The following is a 16,474-nucleotide window of genomic DNA, read 5'->3' as shown; positions in this document are numbered from 1 at the left end:
GTAGGATACAGCCTAGTTCTGTAGGATACAGCCTAGTCCTGTAGGATACAGCCTAGTCCTGTAGGATACAGCCTGGTCCTGTAGGATACAGCCTGGTCCTGTAGGATACAGCCTAGTTCTGAGTAGTTCTGTAGGATACAGCCTAGTCCTGTAGGATACAGCCTAGTTCTGAGTAGTTCTGTAGGATACAGCCTAGTTCTGAGTAGTTCTGTAGGATACAGCCCGGTCCTGTAGGATACAGCCTAGTTCTGTAGGATACAGCCTAGTCCTGTAGGATACAGCCTAGTTCTGAGTAGTTCTGTAGGATACAGCCTGGTCCTGTAGGATACAGCCTAGTTCTGAGTAGTTCTGTAGGATACAGCCTAGTCCTGTAGGACACAGCCTAGTTCTGTAGGATACAGCCAGGATACAGCCTAGTTCTGAAGGATACAGCCTAGTTCTGTAGGACACAGCCTAGTCCTGTAGGATACAGCCTAGTTCTGTAGGATACAGCCTAGTCCTGTAGAATACAGCCTAGTTCTGAGTAGTTCTGTAGGATACAGCCTAGTTCTGAGTAGTTCTGTAGGATACAGCCTGGTCCTGTAGGATACAGCCAGGATACAGCCTAGTTCTGTAGGATACAGCCTGGTCCTGTAGGATACAGCCTGGTCCTGTAGGATACAGCCAGGATACAGCCTAGTTCTGTAGGATACAGCCTAGTTCTGTAGGATACAGCCTGGTCCTGTAGGATACAGCCTGGTCCTGTAGGATACAGCCAGGATACAGCCTAGTTCTGTAGGACACAGCCTAGTCCTGTAGGATACAGCCTAGTCCTGTAGGATACAGCCTAGTCCTGTAGGATACAGCCAGGATACAGCCTAGTTCTGTAGGATACAGCCTAGTTCTGTAGGATACAGCCTAGTTCTGTAGGATACAGCCTGGTCCTGTAGGATACAGCCAGGATACAGCCTAGTCCTCTAGGATACAGCCTATTCCTCTAGGATACAGCCTAGTCCTCTAGGATACAGCCTAGTCCTCTAGGATACAGCTACAGCCTAGTCCTGTAGGATACAGCCTAGTCCTGTAGGATACAGCCTAGTCCTGTAGGATACAGCCTAGTCCTGTAGGATACAGCCTAGTCCTGTAGGATACAGCCTAGTCCTGTAGGATACAGCCTAGTCCTGTAGGATACAGCCTAGTTCTGTAGGATACAGCCTAGTTCTGTAGGATACAGCCTAGTTCTGTAGGATACAGCCAGGATACAGCCTAGTCCTGTAGGATACAGCCTAGTTCTGTAGGATACAGCCAGGACACAGCCTAGTTCTGTAGGACACAGCCTAGTTCTGTAGGACACAGCCTAGTTCTGTAGGACACAGCCTAGTTCTGTAGGACACAGCCTAGTTCTGTAGGACACAGCCTAGTTCTGTAGGACACAGCCTAGTTCTGTAGGACACAGTCTAGTCCTGTAGGACACAGCCTAGTTCTGTAGGACACAGCCTAGTTCTGTAGGACACAGCCTAGTTCTGTAGGATCCAGCCTAGTTCTGTAGGATCCAGCCTAGTTCTGTAGGATCCAGCCAAGTTCTGTAGGATACAGCCTAGTTCTGTAGGATACAGCCTAGTTCTGAGTAGTCCTGTAGGATACAGCCTAATTCTGAGTAGTTCTGTAGGATACAGCCTAGTTCTGTAGGATACAGCCTAGTTCTGAGTAGTTCTGTAGGATACAGTCTAGTTCTGAGGAGTTATGTAGGTTACAGCCTAGCTTTTAGGAGGACGATTTGCAGGCAGAGACAAATAAAATGGGTCATCAGTACTTATTGGAAATATGAAGGAACAACGCTCGCTCACCATGGTAACCTAACCTATAGTCACCATAGTAACCTAACGTCGGTTGAGCGCCCACACTGGCCCAACTAGGAGAGGACAGGCCCAACTAGGAGAGGACAGGTACGGACCCCTGTACCTGTCCTCTCCATCTCCCTTCCTCTGACCTGGACCACTCCCCCAGGGTTTACACCAATCATCATCCATCTCCCTTCTTCTTACCTGGACCACTCCCCCAGGGTTTACACCAATCATCATGCAGATCCCTCTGAAGGCGGAGTCTTTCTCCTCGTTGTCACGGATGTTCCGTAGGGACGTACACCTGTCACACACACACACACCACCGCGTCACAAACCAGGCAATCTAAACATGTTGATAATGATCAGTGAGGTGAAGGACTAGATGTGTCATCAGATGTGTGACAGACTCACCACGGTCTGATGAACTGCTGGAGCATCGGAGCCACCTCCTGAGGACACACGTAGCCCAGGCGACCAATCGTAATGGCTGGAAGAAGATGGGAGGAGCCTCACTCATGTGTACAACACACCCAACTAAAAATCAGGAGCTGGTTTGACGTCGCTGATGTTCGCATCATAAATAACGGCTCATTATTATTTGGAGATGAGTCAGTCAGTCACAGTTTACCCAAAATGCATCGGCTGCAATGTCAAACAAACCCAATGATTGCGTGTGTGTTCAGTATCTGTGTGTCTGTTCAGCATCTGTGTGTACCAGTGTTCTCCAGCAAGGTCTTGGGTGTGTTGGGTCTGTTGATGATCTCTACCAGCTGGTTCAGAACCAGAGACACATAGGGCTGCATCTCTACACCTACAGACAGATGGAGACAGAGACAGAGACGGAGACAGACAGGGAAGGAGACAGGGACGGAGACAGGGACAGGGAAGGAGACAGGGACAGGGAAGGAGACAGGGACAGGGAAGGAGACAGGGACAGGGAAGGAGACAGGGACAGGGAAGTGGACAGGGAAGGAGACGGGGACGGAGAGAGACGGGGAAGGAGACAGGGATGGGGACGGAGACAGGGATGGGGACGGAGACAGGGATGGGGACGGGGACAGGGATGGGGACGGAGACAGACGGGGAAGGAGACAGGGACGGAGAGAGAGAGACAGGGACGGAGACAGGGACGGAGACAGGGACGGAGACAGGGACGGAGACAGGGACGGAGACAGAGACGGGGAAGGAGACGGGGAAGGAGACGGGGAAGGAGACGGGGAAGGAGACGGGGAAGGAGACGGGGAAGGAGACGGGGAAGGAGACGGGGAAGGAGACGGGGAAGGAGACGGGGAAGGAGACGGGGAAGGAGACGGGGAAGGAGACGGGGAAGGAGACGGGGAAGGAGACGGGGAAGGAGACGGGGAAGGAGACGGGGAAGGAGACGGGGAAGGAGACGGGGAAGGAGACGGGGAAGGAGACGGGGAAGGAGACGGGGAAGGAGACGGGGAAGGAGACGGGGAAGGAGACGGGGAAGGAGACGGGGAAGGAGACAGGGACGGGGAAGGAGACGGGGAAGGAGACAGGGACGGGGAAGGAGACAGGGACGGGGAAGGAGACAGGGACGGGGAAGGAGACAGGGACGGGGAAGGAGACAGGGACGGGGAAGGAGACAGGGACGGAGACAGGGACGGAGATAGAGAAAGAAACAAAGCAGAGAAATATATCATTAAGATAACTCATGCTAGCAGCTTCAAAACTGACAATTGCTTTGTTTGTTAAATAACAAAATTCTAAAAAAAACATGATAATCTCTAACATGTACATATTATCTCCGTGTACAAACCTACATGCAGAAAGACTCACCCATCTGCATGCAGATCTCTCCAATGGCCCAGGTAGCATTGTTACACACAGAGATGAACTCTGGGTTCAGGTTGGTCCCTAGAATAGGCATGAACTCAGCTGGACACACACACACACACAGAGAAAGAGAGAGAGAAAATCAAGGGGAAGAGAAAGGGAGAACGATAGATAACATAAGGAGTATGATAGACTGGTAGTTACACAGTAGGAAAAGAAGAGAGAGATGAAAAGAGAGATGGTATAGATCGTTACCGATGCAGGGTTTGACGTGAGGGAAGCAGGCCTTGGTCAGATCACCCAGCAGGGCGAAGGAGCTCTGTCTCACCTCTGGCATGGTGTCCTGGAGATATAGAATGTGTGTGTTAACTACATTGTCTCTCTGATTCATACAAAATGGTTATATACAATCAAATAGAGCCAGTGTCTGTTACCACACACACACACACTAGATGGACCAGTGGATCCCAAACCTCAGTGAAGATCAGGAGTTCTACCAGTCAGATTATTCTATTATCCTAAACATGACTTAAACATAAGCCTCCGCAACATGAACCAATTAAACCAGCTCTGTGGTAATGAGGGTTGTACAGTAACCAATTAAACCAGCTCTGTGGTAATGAGGGTTGTACAGCAACATGAACCAATTAAACCAGCTCTGTGGTAATGAGGGCTGTACAGCAACATGAACCAATTAAACCAGCCCTGTAGTAATGAGGGTGGTACAGCAACATGAACCAATTAAACCAGCTCTGTAGTAATGAGGGTGGTACAGTAACATGAACCAATTAAACCAGCCCTGTGGTAATGAGGGTGGTACAGCAACATGAACCAATTAAACCAGCCCTGTAGTAATGAGGGTGGTACAGCAACATGAACCAATTAAACCAGCTCTGTAGTAATGAGGGTGGTACAGTAACATGAACCAATTAAACCAGCCCTGTGGTAATGAGGGTTGTACAGCAGACTACAGAACCAATTAAACCAGCCCTGTGGTAATGAGGGTGGTACAGCAACATGAACCAATTAAACCAGCCCTGTAGTAATGAGGGTTGTACAGCAACATGAACCAATTAAACCAGCTCTGTAGTAATGAGGGTTGTACAGCAGACTACAGAACCAATTAAACCAGCCCTGTGGTAATGAGGGTGGTACAGTAACACGAACCAATTAAACCAGCTCTGTAGTAATGAGGGTTGTACAGTAACATGAACCAATTAAACCAGCTCTGTGGTAATGAGGGTTGTACAGTAGACTACAGAACCAATTAAACCAGCCCTGTGGTAATGAGGGTTGTACAGCAACATGAACCAATTAAACCAGCTCTGTGGTAATGAGGGTTGTACAGCAACATGAACCAATTAAACCAGCCCTGTGGTAATGAGGGTTGTACAGTAGACTACAGAACCAATTAAACCAGCTCTGTAGTAATGAGGGTTGTACAGCAACACAAACAAATTAAACCAGCCCTGTAGTAATGAGGGTTGTACAGTAACCAATTAAACCAGCTCTGTAGTAATGAGGGTTGTACAGTAGACTACAGAACCAATTAAACCAGCTCTGTAGTAATGAGGGTTGTACAGCAACACGAACAAATTAAACCAGCTCTGTAGTAATGAGGGTTGTACAGCAGACTACAGAACCAATTAAACCAGCTCTGTGGTAATGAGGGTTGTACAGTAACATGAACCAATTAAACCAGCTCTGTAGTAATGAGGGTTGTACAGTAACACGAACCAATTAAACCAGCTCTGTGGTAATGAGGGTTGTACAGTAACATGAACCAATTAAACCAGCTCTGTAGTAATGAGGGTTGTACAGTAACACGAACCAATTAAACCAGCTCTGTAGTAATGATTGTTGTACAGCAACATGAACCAATTAAACCAGCTCTGTGGTAATGAGGGTTGTACAGCAACATGAACCAATTAAACCAGCTCTGTGGTAATGAGGGTTGTACAGTAACATGAACCAATTAAACCAGCTCTGTAGTAATGAGGGTTGTACAGCAGACTACAGAACCAATTAAACCAGCTCTGTGGTAATGAGGGTTGTACAGTAACATGAACCAATTAAACCAGCTCTGTAGTAATGAGGGTTGTACAGTAACACGAACCAATTAAACCAGCTCTGTGGTAATGAGGGTTGTACAGCAACATGAACCAATTAAACCAGCTCTGTAGTAATGAGGGTTGTACAGCAACATGAACCAATTAAACCAGCCCTGTGGTAATGAGGGTTGTACAGTCCCAGTAAGTAGACTACAGAACCAGTACATTCTCACTGCATACTGGCTGTGGTCGAGTCTCCCTGCTGTTCTACTCAGACCATTTCAGAACTATATGATCCACTGGTAATAAACATCAGTTGTATTACTTATGAGGCCCAGCTGAGTGACATTAAACTGACATGATGTGTTCTTTATTCTACTGGAAAGACTGGCCTGCATCTGGTCACTGACCATCCCTCAGCCTGCCCCCTCCACTAAGACTGACCGTCCCTCAGCCTGCCCACTCCACTAAGCCTGACCGTCCCTCAGCCTGCCCCCTCCACTAAGCCTGACCGTCCCTCAGCCTGACCGTCCCTCAGCCTGCCCCCTCCACTAAGACTGACCGTCCCTCAGCCTGCCCCCTCCACTAAACCTGACCGTCCCTCATTCATGTTACTCCTATGAGACATGGTGATCTGATCAATCCGGTTGGCCAGCGGTAGGCTATAGGTGCACTTGATTTGCTCTCGGTCAGTGGTCACCAAGCGGTCATTCACACATATGTAGAGTAAACACTAAACCCCCCCCCCCCCCCCCCACACTCCGTACCTGCATGCACTGAAACAGTAGTGTCATGATGTTGCTCCGGGACACCAGCTGATCAACGTGGCCCCCCAGGCCCTCAGCCAGACCACTGAGGAGGTCCAGGGCCACGATCATAAAGTCCTTATCAGGAGCTTCGTACTGGTCCGGCTGTTGGCTGTACATCTGGGGGGAGGAGAGGGGGAGAGAGAGAGAGTTAAGATCAAAAACCACTGAATCTTTAAACCACTGATAACTGGGGGGGGGGGGGGGGTCTTAGACACTATAGACACAAAGGTGTGTGGACACCCCTTCACATTTCAGCCACACCCGTTGCTGACAGGCCTTACTGAAGAGCTCAGAGACTTTCATGAGTGGATCTGGACATTTCAGCCACACCCGTTGCTGACGGGCCTTACTGAAGAGCTCAGAGACTTTCATGAGTGGATCTGGACATTTCAGCCACACCCGTTGCTGACAGGCCTTACTGAAGAGCTCAGAGACTTTCAAAATGGTACCATCATAGGATGCCGCATAGTGATAACTGTACAGTTTGGTGGAGGAAGAATAACGGTCTGGGGCTGTTTTTAATGGATCGGGCCCCTTAGTTCCAGTGAAAGGAAATCTTAACTCTACAGCATACAATGACATTCTAGATGATTCTGTGCTTTTAATTATGTGACAACACGTTTGGGGAAAGCCCTTTCCTGTTTCAGTATGACAATGTCTCCGTGCGCAAAGCGAGGCCCATACAGAAATGGTTTGTCGAGATTGGTGTGAAAGACTGACTGGTCTGCACAGAGCCCTGACCTCAACCCCATCGAACACCTTTGGGATGAATTGGAACGCCGACTGCAAACCAGGCCTAAATCGCATAACATCAGTGTCCGACCTCACTAATGCTCGAGGCTGAATGGAAGCAAGTCCCCACAGCAATGTTCCAACATCTAGTGGAAAGCCTTCCCAGAAGAGTGGAGGCTGTTATAGCAGTAATGTTCCAACATCTAGTGGAAAGCCTTCCCAGAAGAGTGGAGGCTGTTATAGCAGCAATGTTCCAACATCTAGTGGAAAGCCTTCCCAGAAGAGTGGAGGCTGTTATAGCAGCAATGTTCCAACACCTAGTGGAAAGCCTTCCCAGAAGAGTGGAGGCTGTTATAGCAGCAATGTTCCAACATCTAGTGGAAAGCCTTCCTAGAAGAGTGGAGGCTGTTATAGCAGCAATGTTCCAACATCTAGTGGAAAGCCTTCCTAGAAGAGTGGAGGCTGTTATAGCAGCAAAGGGGGACCAACTCCATATTAATGCCCATGATTTTGGAATGAGATGTTCGACGAGCAGGTGTCCACATACTTTTGGTTGTGTGTGTGTGTGCGTGTGCGTCTCACCATAGCCTGAGCCAGTGTTTTCTGCACCAGTGTAACACAGCGCTGGTAGACTGGTTCACAGTAGGGCAGGAAGCCACTCTGGAGGGCTGTAGCTACAGAGGACAGACACTCTAACAGAGGAAACAGGTCCTTATCTTCATCCTTCAGCTCATTCCACTTGGCGATGAGAGGAGGCATCAGCTTCTCTATGTACTCCTAGAGGATAGAAAGACGAGGGGGGAGAGAGGAGAGAGACGGGGAGGAAAAGAGACGTGGAGGAAAAGAGAGAGAGGGGGAGGAAAAGAGAGAGAGACGGGAGGAAAAGAGAGGAGAGAGACGGGGGGGAAGAGAGAGACGGGGGAAGAGAGAGGAGAGAGAGTCGGGGGGAAGAGAGAGGAGAGAGAGACGGGGGGAAGAGAGAGGAGAGAGAGACGGGGGGAAGAGAGAGGAGAGAGAGACGGGGGGAAGAGAGAGACGGGGGGAAAAGAGAGGAGAGAGAGACAGGGGGGAAGAGAGAGACAGGGGGAAAAGAGAGGAGAGAGAGACGGGGGGAAAAGAGAGAGAGGGGGAGGAAAGAGAGGAGAGAGATGGGAGGAAGAGAGAGACGGTTAAAACTTGTAAAAAACAATAACAGGAACAGAGTCAAAGAAAAAATATAAACAAATAAGCCAAAAGCTAACTACCGCCCTCCCGAAAGCTAACTACCGCCCTCCCGAAAGCTAACTACCGCCCTCCGAATGGGAAACTGAGGGCAACTAGAAGGGGTGTTTAACTAGCCTAACTACCTACTAACCGGTTGGTTGAGGTGGTGTCCTACTGAGTCCGCCAGTGTTCCTATAGCGTCGTACAGTATAAGCAGGTTCTTGTGTTGGTATTTTCCAAAGGCGAAGACCAGAGTATCCAGAATGAAGCTCAGATAGGGAACCAGCTCTGTACAGGCCTCCTCCTCTAGGGTAGCAAACGCACTGAGAGGGGGAGGAGGAGAGAGGGAGGGAGGAGAGAGGGAGGAGAGAGGAGGGAGGGAGGAGAGAGGGAGGAGAGAGGGAGGAGAGAGGGAGGAGAGAGGGAGGAGAGAGGGAGGAGAGAGGGAGGAGAGAGGGAGGAGAGAGGGAGGAGAGAGGGAGGAGAGAGGAGGGAGGAGAGAAAGGGGAGGAGAGAAAGGGGAGGAGAGAAAGGGGAGGAGAGAAAGGGGAGGAGAGAAAGGGGAGGAGAGAAAGGGGAGGGGGCAGAGGGCGAGGAGCAGGAAACATTAATTCATTGCCGTATCTCAACAAGACCTTGAATTCCAGTTCAACATCTTTATTCTCTCAAAAAACCCACCACACTCCCCCCACACCCACCTCACACACTCTCCCCACACACACACCCACCACTCTCCCCCCACACACACCCACCACTCTCCCCCCACCTCACACACCCTCCACACACCTGCAGGCGGCCTCCTGAACCCTCTTGTTCCCGTCCAGGATCCTCTTGAGGAGTTCAGTCATGAGGGGTTTGAGGTGGGAGTCGGGGGGCTGGCTGACCACCCAGTGGGCGTAGCGGGACAGGGTCCAGCAGGCGATGGAGCGCACCAGGGCCTTCTTATCACAGAGACACTGGATGAGGTGAGGCATCAACTCTGGTAGGTAGGGAACCATGCCCTGCATACAACCTGAGGAGAGAGGAGGGGGGTGTGACTCACATGCTTTTAGTTCCATTTAGAAAATAAAAAAGGATGGAGGTCAGGGGATAGAGGTCAGGGGATAGAGGTCAGGGGATAGAGGTCAGGGGATAGAGGTCAGGGGATAGAGGTCAGGGGATAGAGGTCAGGGGATAGAGGTCAGGGGATAGAGGTCAGGGGATAGAGGTCAGGGAATAGAGGTCAGGGAATAGAGGTCAGGGGATAGAGGTCAGGGGATAGAGGTCAGGGGATAGAGGTCAGGGGATAGAGGTCAGGGGATAGAGGTGATAGAGGTCAGGGGATAGAGGTGATAGAGGGGATAGAGGTCAGGGGATAGAGGTGATAGAGGTCTGGGGATAGAGGTGATAGAGGTCAGGGGATAGAGGTCGGGGGATAGAGGTCAGGGGATAGAGGTGATAGAGGTCAGGGGATGGAGGTCAGGGGATAGAGGTCAGGGGATAGAGGTCAGGGGATAGAAGTCAGGGGATAGAAGTCAGGGGATAGAAGTCAGGGGATAGAAGTCAGGGGATAGAAGTCAGGGGATAGAGGTCAGGGGATAGAGGTCAGGGGATAGAGGTCAGGGGATAGAGGTCAGGGGATAGAGGTCAGGGGATAGAGGTCAGGGGATAGAGGTCAGGGGATAGAGGTCAGGGGATAGAGGTCAGGGGATAGAGGTCAGGGGATAGAAGTCAGGGGATAGAGGTCAGGGGATAGAGGTCAGGGGATAGAGGTCAGGGGATAGAGGTCAGGGGATAGAGGTCAGGGGATAGAGGTCAGGGGATAGAGGGTAGGGGATAGAGGGTAGGGGATAGAGGGTAGGGGATAGAGGTCAGGGGATAGAGGTCAGGGGATGGAGGTCAGGGGATGGAGGTCAGGGAATAGAGGTCAGGGGATAGAGGTCAGGGGATAGAGGTCAGGGGATAGAGGTCAGGGGATAGAGGTCAGGGGATAGAGGTCAGGGGATAGAGGTCAGGGGATAGAGGTCAGGGGATAGAGGTCAGGGGATAGAGGTCAGGGGATAGAGGTCAGGGGATAGAGGTCAGGGGATAGAGGTCAGGGGATAGAGGGGATAGAGGTCAGGGGATAGAGGTGATAGAGGTCAGGGGATAGAGGTCAGGGGATAGAGGTCAGGGGATAGAGGTGATAGAGGTCAGGGGATGGAGGTCAGGGGATGGAGGTCAGGGGATGGAGGTCAGGGGATAGTGGTCAGGGGATAGTGGTCAGGGGATAGTGGTCAGGGGATAGAGGTCAGGGGATAGAGGTCAGGGGATAGAGGTCAGGGGATAGAGGTGATAGAGGTCAGGGGATAGAGGTGATAGAGGTCAGGGGATAGAGGTGATAGAGGTCAGGGGATAGAGGTCAGGGGATAGAGGTCAGGGGATAGAGATCAGGGGATAGAAGTCAGGGGATAGAAGTCAGGGGATAGAGGTGATAGAGGTCAGGGGATAGAGGTGATAGCGGTCAGGGGATAGAGGTCAGGGGATAGAGGTCAGGGGATAGAGGTCAGGTGATAGAGGTCAGGTGATAGAGGTTAGGGGATAGAGGTCAGGGGATAGAGGTCAGGGGATAGAGGTCAGGGGATAGAGGTGATAGAGGTGATAGAGGTGATAGAGGTCAGGGGATAGAGGTGATAGAGGTCATGGGATAGAGGTGATAGAGGTCAGGGGATAGAGGTCAGGGGATAGAGGTGATAGAGGTCATGGGATAGAGGTGATAGAGGTCAGGGGATAGAGGTCAGGGGATGGAGGTCAGAGGATAGAGGTCAGGGGATAGAGGGTAGGGGATAGAGGGTAGGGGATAGAGGGTAGGGGATAGAGGTCAGGGGATAGAGGTCAGGGGATAGAGGTCAGGGGATAGAGGTCAGGGGATAGAGGTCAGGGGATAGAGGTCAGGGGATGGAGGTCAGGGGATAGAGGTCAGGGGATAGAGGTCAGGGGATAGAGGTCAGGGGATAGAGGTCAGGGGATAGAGGTCAGGGGATAGAGGTCAGGGGATAGAGGTCAGGGGATAGAGGTCAGGGGATAGAGGTCAGGGGATAGAGGTCAGGGGATAGAGGTCAGGGGATAGAGGTCAGGGGATAGAGGTCAGGGGATAGAGGTCAGGGAATAGAGGTCAGGGAATAGAGGTCAGGGAATAGAGGTCAGGGGATAGAGGTCAGGGGATAGAGGTCAGGGGATAGAGGTGATAGAGGTCAGGGGATAGAGGTGATAGAGGGGATAGAGGTCAGGGGATAGAGGTGATAGAGGTCTGGGGATAGAGGTCAGGGGATAGAGGTCGGGGGATAGAGGTCAGGGGATAGAGGTGATAGAGGTCAGGGGATGGAGGTCAGGGGATAGAGGTCAGGGGATAGAAGTCAGGGGATAGAAGTCAGGGGATAGAGGTCAGGGGATAGAGGTCAGGGGATAGAGGTCAGGGGATAGAGGTCAGGGGATAGAGGTCAGGGGATAGAGGTCAGGGGATAGAGGTCAGGGGATAGAGGTCAGGGGATAGAGGTCAGGGGATAGAGGGTAGGGGATAGAGGGTAGGGGATAGAGGTCAGGGGATAGAGGTCAGGGGATAGAGGGTAGGGGATAGAGGGTAGGGGATAGAGGTCAGGGGATAGAGGGTAGGGGATAGAGGTCAGGGGATAGAGGTCAGGGGATAGAGGTCAGGGGATAGAGGTCAGGGGATAGAGGTCAGGGGATAGAGGTCAGGGGATAGAGGTCAGGGGATAGAAGTCAGGGGATAGAGGTCAGGGGATAGAGGTCAGGGGAGAGAGGTCAGGGGATAGAGGTCAGGGGATAGAGGGTAGGGGATAGAGGTCAGGGGATAGAGGTCAGGGGATAGAGGTCAGGGGATAGAGGTCAGGGGATAGAGGTCAGGGGATAGAGGTCAGGGGATAGAGGTCAGGGGATGGAGGTCAGGGGATGGAGGTCAGGGAATAGAGGTCAGGGAATAGAGGTCAGGGAATAGAGGTCAGGGGATAGAGGTCAGGGGATAGAGGTCAGGGGATAGAGGTCAGGGGATAGAGGTCAGGGGATAGAGGTCAGGGGATAGAGGTCAGGGGATAGAGGTCAGGGGATAGAGGTCAGGGGATGGAGGTCAGGGGATGGAGGTCAGGGGATAGTGGTCAGGGGATAGTGGTCAGGGGATAGAGGTCAGGGGATAGAGGTCAGGGGATAGAGGTGATAGAGGTCAGGGGATAGAGGTCAGGGGATAGAGGTGATAGAGGTCAGGGGATAGAGGTGATAGAGGTCATGGGATAGAGGTGATAGAGGTCAGGGGATAGAGGTCAGGGGATAGAGGTCAGGGGATAGAGGTCAGGGGATAGAGGTCATGGGATAGAGGTGATAGAGGTCATGGGATAGAGGTGATAGAGGTCAGGGGATAGAGGTCAGGGGATAGAGGTCAGGGGATAGAGATCAGGGGATAGAAGTCAGGGGATAGAGGTCAGGGGATAGAGGTGATAGCGGTCAGGGGATAGAGGTGATAGAGGTCAGGTGATAGAGGTCAGGTGATAGAGGTCAGGTGATAGAGGTCAGGTGATAGAGGTCATGGGATAGAGGTGATAGAGGTCAGGGGATAGAGGTCAGGGGATAGAGGTGATAGAGGTCAGGGGATAGAAGTCAGGGGATAGAGGTGATAGCGGTCAGGGGATAGAGGTCAGGGGATAGAGGTCAGGGGATAGAGGGGATAGAGGTCAGGGGATAGAGGGGATAGAGGTCAGGGGATGGAGGTCAGGGGATGGAGGTCAGGGGATGGAGGTCAGGTGATACAGGTCAGGTGATAGAGGTGATAGAGGTCAGGGGATAGAGGTGATAGAGGTCAGGGGATAGAGGTGATAGCGGTCAGGGGATAGAGGTGATAGCGGTCAGGGGATAGAGGTCAGGGGATAGAGGTCAGGGGATAGAGGGGATAGAGGTCAGGGGATAGAGGGGATAGAGGTCAGGGGATAGAGGTCAGGGGATAGATGTGATAGAAGTCAGGGGATAGAGGTGATAGAGGTCAGGGGATAGAGGTGATAGCGGTCAGGGGATAGAGGTCAGGGGATAGAGGGGATAGAGGTCAGGGGATAGAGGGGATAGAGGTCAGGGGATGGAGGTCAGGGGATGGAGGTCAGGGGATGGAGGTCAGGGGATGGAGGTCAGGGGATGGAGGTGATAGAGGTCAGGGGATAGAGGTGATAGAGGTCAGGGGATAGAGGTGATAGAGGTCAGGGATGGAGGTCAAGGGATGGAGGTCAAGGGATGGAGGTCAGGGGATAGAGGTCAGGGGTTACCCTCAGCGATAGCCCCCAGCACCAGTATTCCAGACTCCTTGACGACCCAGTCTGGGTGGAACAACAGGCCCTTCAGCAGGGGCAGCAGGTGGGGGAGGAGCTCATCACGAAACACGTTAGCCAACACGTCTAACGCTGCCGCTGAACACTTCCCTGTTAGAGAGACAGAGGTTACAACACTTCCCTGTTAGAGACAGAGGTTACAACACTTCCCTGTTAGAGAGAGAGACAGAGGTTACAACACTTCCCTGTTAGAGAGAGAGACAGAGGTTACAACACTTCCCTGTTAGAGAGAGAGACAGAGGTTACAACACTTCCCTGTTAGAGAGACAGAGGTTACAACACTTCCCTGTTAGAGAGAGAAGCAGAGAGACAGAGAGAGAAACAGAGAGACAGAGAGAGAGAAACAGAGAGACGGAGACAGAGAGACAGAGGTTACAACACTTCCCTGTTAGAGAGAGAAGCAGAGAGACAGAGAGAGAAAGAGGTTACAACACTTCCTACACCACTAATTAAACAGTGACTGATTTAGACCAGGTGTGTGTGTGTGTGTGTGTGTGTGTGTGTGTGTGTGTGTATCTTAATGGGTAATCAGTAACAACTGAGAACTGGAAAAACTGGCCCTAAATCTTCTCTCTTGGCGGGACAAACACTAAAGACTGGCTGCCAATCCCATTTCCCCGGCTCTGATTGGTCAGCTGAGCTGTCACGCAATCCCTCAACCACTCACGCAGGTTCCAGTCGGAGAGCGTGTCATCGTCGTCATCGTCATCGTCGTGGTCCTCCCCCTCCTCCCCCTCTCCTCCCTCGTGTTGCAGGGTGACGGTGCGGGACTTGTGGAAGCGAGGCTTGATGTCCTGCTCACTGTCTGGTACGGTGTCGTCCTCCTCCTCTACATCTCCCTGGGGGGGAGGGCGGGGGGGGGGGGGACACACGTTAAGTCATGGTTCTCTCTAGTTGTGTATTAGGAGTGGGACATCCAGACTGACTCACACAATCACTCACACACAGACTGACTGACTGACTGTAAACTCACTTTTAGGAGGATGATGTCTATCTCAGAGTACTTCATCCCATTCACCAGGATAGGGATGAGTCTGGAGAGAGACAGGAGAGATGGTGATAACGACACTAGTCCTCTTTATCCAGCTACACCCCTACTAAATCTGTGTCTGATGTGTGTCCGTCCATGAGTGTGTGTATTTGAGTGTGGGCGTGTCACTGCCCCCGCGTGCGGGCGGCTGTGTACTTACTGGACAAGGTGACCAGACAGGGCCTCCTTGCAGACGGGCTGCTCAGCCAGGGTGAGCCAGAACTCACAGGCCTCCAGACTGACATTCTCATCTGGGTCCTGGGTTCGCTGGAGCATGTACTGGGGAGGAGAGAGAGATCTCTTATAGAAACAGAAGGCAATATGGAAGAGAGGTATGGGGCCATAAGAATAGAGAGAGAGAGAAATAGCAGAACAGATTGAGTGTAGGAGGTTTACAAAAACACATGGAACAGAGTGATGAATGAGTGTCTGAGGAAGGTCAAAAGTGCACAGGGTTAGAGGTCAGAGTTCATAGGTGGTACCTGTATGATGCTGTGCATGTGTGGTATGAGGTCATAGGGTTAGAGGTCAGAGTTTGTCGATGGTACCTGTACGATGCTGTGCATGTGTGGTATGAGGTCATAGGGTTAGAGGTCAGAGTTCGTAGGTGGTACCTGTATGATGCTGTGCATGTGTGGTATGAGTCGGTCTATCCGGACCTCCAGCAGCATGACCAGAGCTCTACACACGTTCTTCCTCACCTCACAGTCCTCATCCCCCGCTAGAGCAAACAGACTCTGGAGAGAGAGGGGGGGGGGGGTGGTCGTTATAATAAACATTTAGACTCTGGAGAGAGAGGGGGGGGTCGTTATAATAAACATTTAGACTCTCGAGAGAGAGGGGGGGGGTCGTTATAATAAACATTTAGACTCTGGAGAGAGAGGGGGGGGCGTTATAATAAACATTTAGACTCTGGAGAGAGGGGGGGGGTCGTTATAATAAACATTTAGACTGGAGAGAGGGGGGGTCGTTATAATAAACATTTAGACTGGAGAGAGAGGGGGGGTCGTTATAATAAACATTTAGACTGGAGAGAGAGGGGGGGGGGTCGTTATAATAAACATTTAGACTGGAGAGAGAGGGGGGGGGGTCGTTATAATAAACATTTAGACTCTGGAGAGAGGGGGGGGGTCGTTATAATAAACATTTAGACTCTGGAGAGAGAGGGGGGGTTGTTATAATAAACATTTAGACTCTGGAGAGAGAGGGGGGGGCGTTATAATAAACATTTAGACTCTGGAGAGAGGGGGGGGGGGTCGTTATAATAAACATTTAGACTATGGAGAGAGGGGGGGGGGGGTCGTTATAATAAACATTTAGACTCTGGAGAGAGAGGGGGGGGGGGGGGTCGTTATAATAAACTAGTGCAAAAAAGTAGTGCACTATATAGGGACTAGGGCTCTGGTCTAAAGTAGTGCACTATATAGGGACTAGGGCTCTGGTCAAAAGTAGTGCACTATATAGGGACTAGGGCTCTGGTCTAAAGTAGTGCACTATATAGGGACTAGGGCTCTGGTCTAAAGTAGTGCACTATATAGGGAATAGGGCTCTGGTCAAAAGTAGTGTACTATATAGGGACTAGGGCTCTGGTCAAAAGTAGTGCACTATATAGGGAATAGGGCTATAGTCTAAAGTAGTGCACTATATAGGGAATAGGGCTATAGTCTAAAGTAGTGCACTATAT

At 51.2% G+C, this 16,474-nt stretch overlaps 1 protein-coding gene across 2 annotated transcripts in view; it reads right to left on the bottom strand.

Moving 5' to 3' along the window:
- LOC139405415 (transportin-2) overlaps positions 1-16,474 on the bottom strand; it is a 37,335-nt gene that overhangs the window by 16,145 nt on the left and 4,716 nt on the right. For both annotated transcript variants that reach the window (XR_011633874.1, XM_071147737.1), the window contains exons 8-21: positions 15,405-15,527; positions 14,951-15,069; positions 14,734-14,794; positions 14,428-14,599; positions 13,698-13,850; positions 9,205-9,430; positions 8,570-8,741; positions 7,798-7,992; positions 6,442-6,600; positions 3,879-3,966; positions 3,627-3,725; positions 2,539-2,634; positions 2,235-2,310; positions 2,025-2,124 (exon numbers count right to left, since the gene is read on the bottom strand). Coding sequence is in view for 1 of the 2 variants with exons in the window: in XM_071147737.1 (XP_071003838.1) it covers positions 2,025-2,124; positions 2,235-2,310; positions 2,539-2,634; positions 3,627-3,725; positions 3,879-3,966; positions 6,442-6,600; positions 7,798-7,992; positions 8,570-8,741; positions 9,205-9,430; positions 13,698-13,850; positions 14,428-14,599; positions 14,734-14,794; positions 14,951-15,069; positions 15,405-15,527 (1,839 nt within the window). In the remaining variant the exon portion in view is untranslated. The remainder of the gene's footprint in view (positions 1-2,024; positions 2,125-2,234; positions 2,311-2,538; positions 2,635-3,626; positions 3,726-3,878; positions 3,967-6,441; positions 6,601-7,797; positions 7,993-8,569; positions 8,742-9,204; positions 9,431-13,697; positions 13,851-14,427; positions 14,600-14,733; positions 14,795-14,950; positions 15,070-15,404; positions 15,528-16,474) is intronic.

This window comes from Oncorhynchus clarkii, unplaced genomic scaffold, assembly GCF_045791955.1.
Source record: "Oncorhynchus clarkii lewisi isolate Uvic-CL-2024 unplaced genomic scaffold, UVic_Ocla_1.0 unplaced_contig_11936_pilon_pilon, whole genome shotgun sequence".
NCBI lineage: Eukaryota > Metazoa > Chordata > Actinopteri > Salmoniformes > Salmonidae > Oncorhynchus > Oncorhynchus clarkii.
The sequence above is the reverse complement of the archived record's forward strand: the minus strand, read 5'-3'. Positions and strand labels throughout refer to the sequence as shown.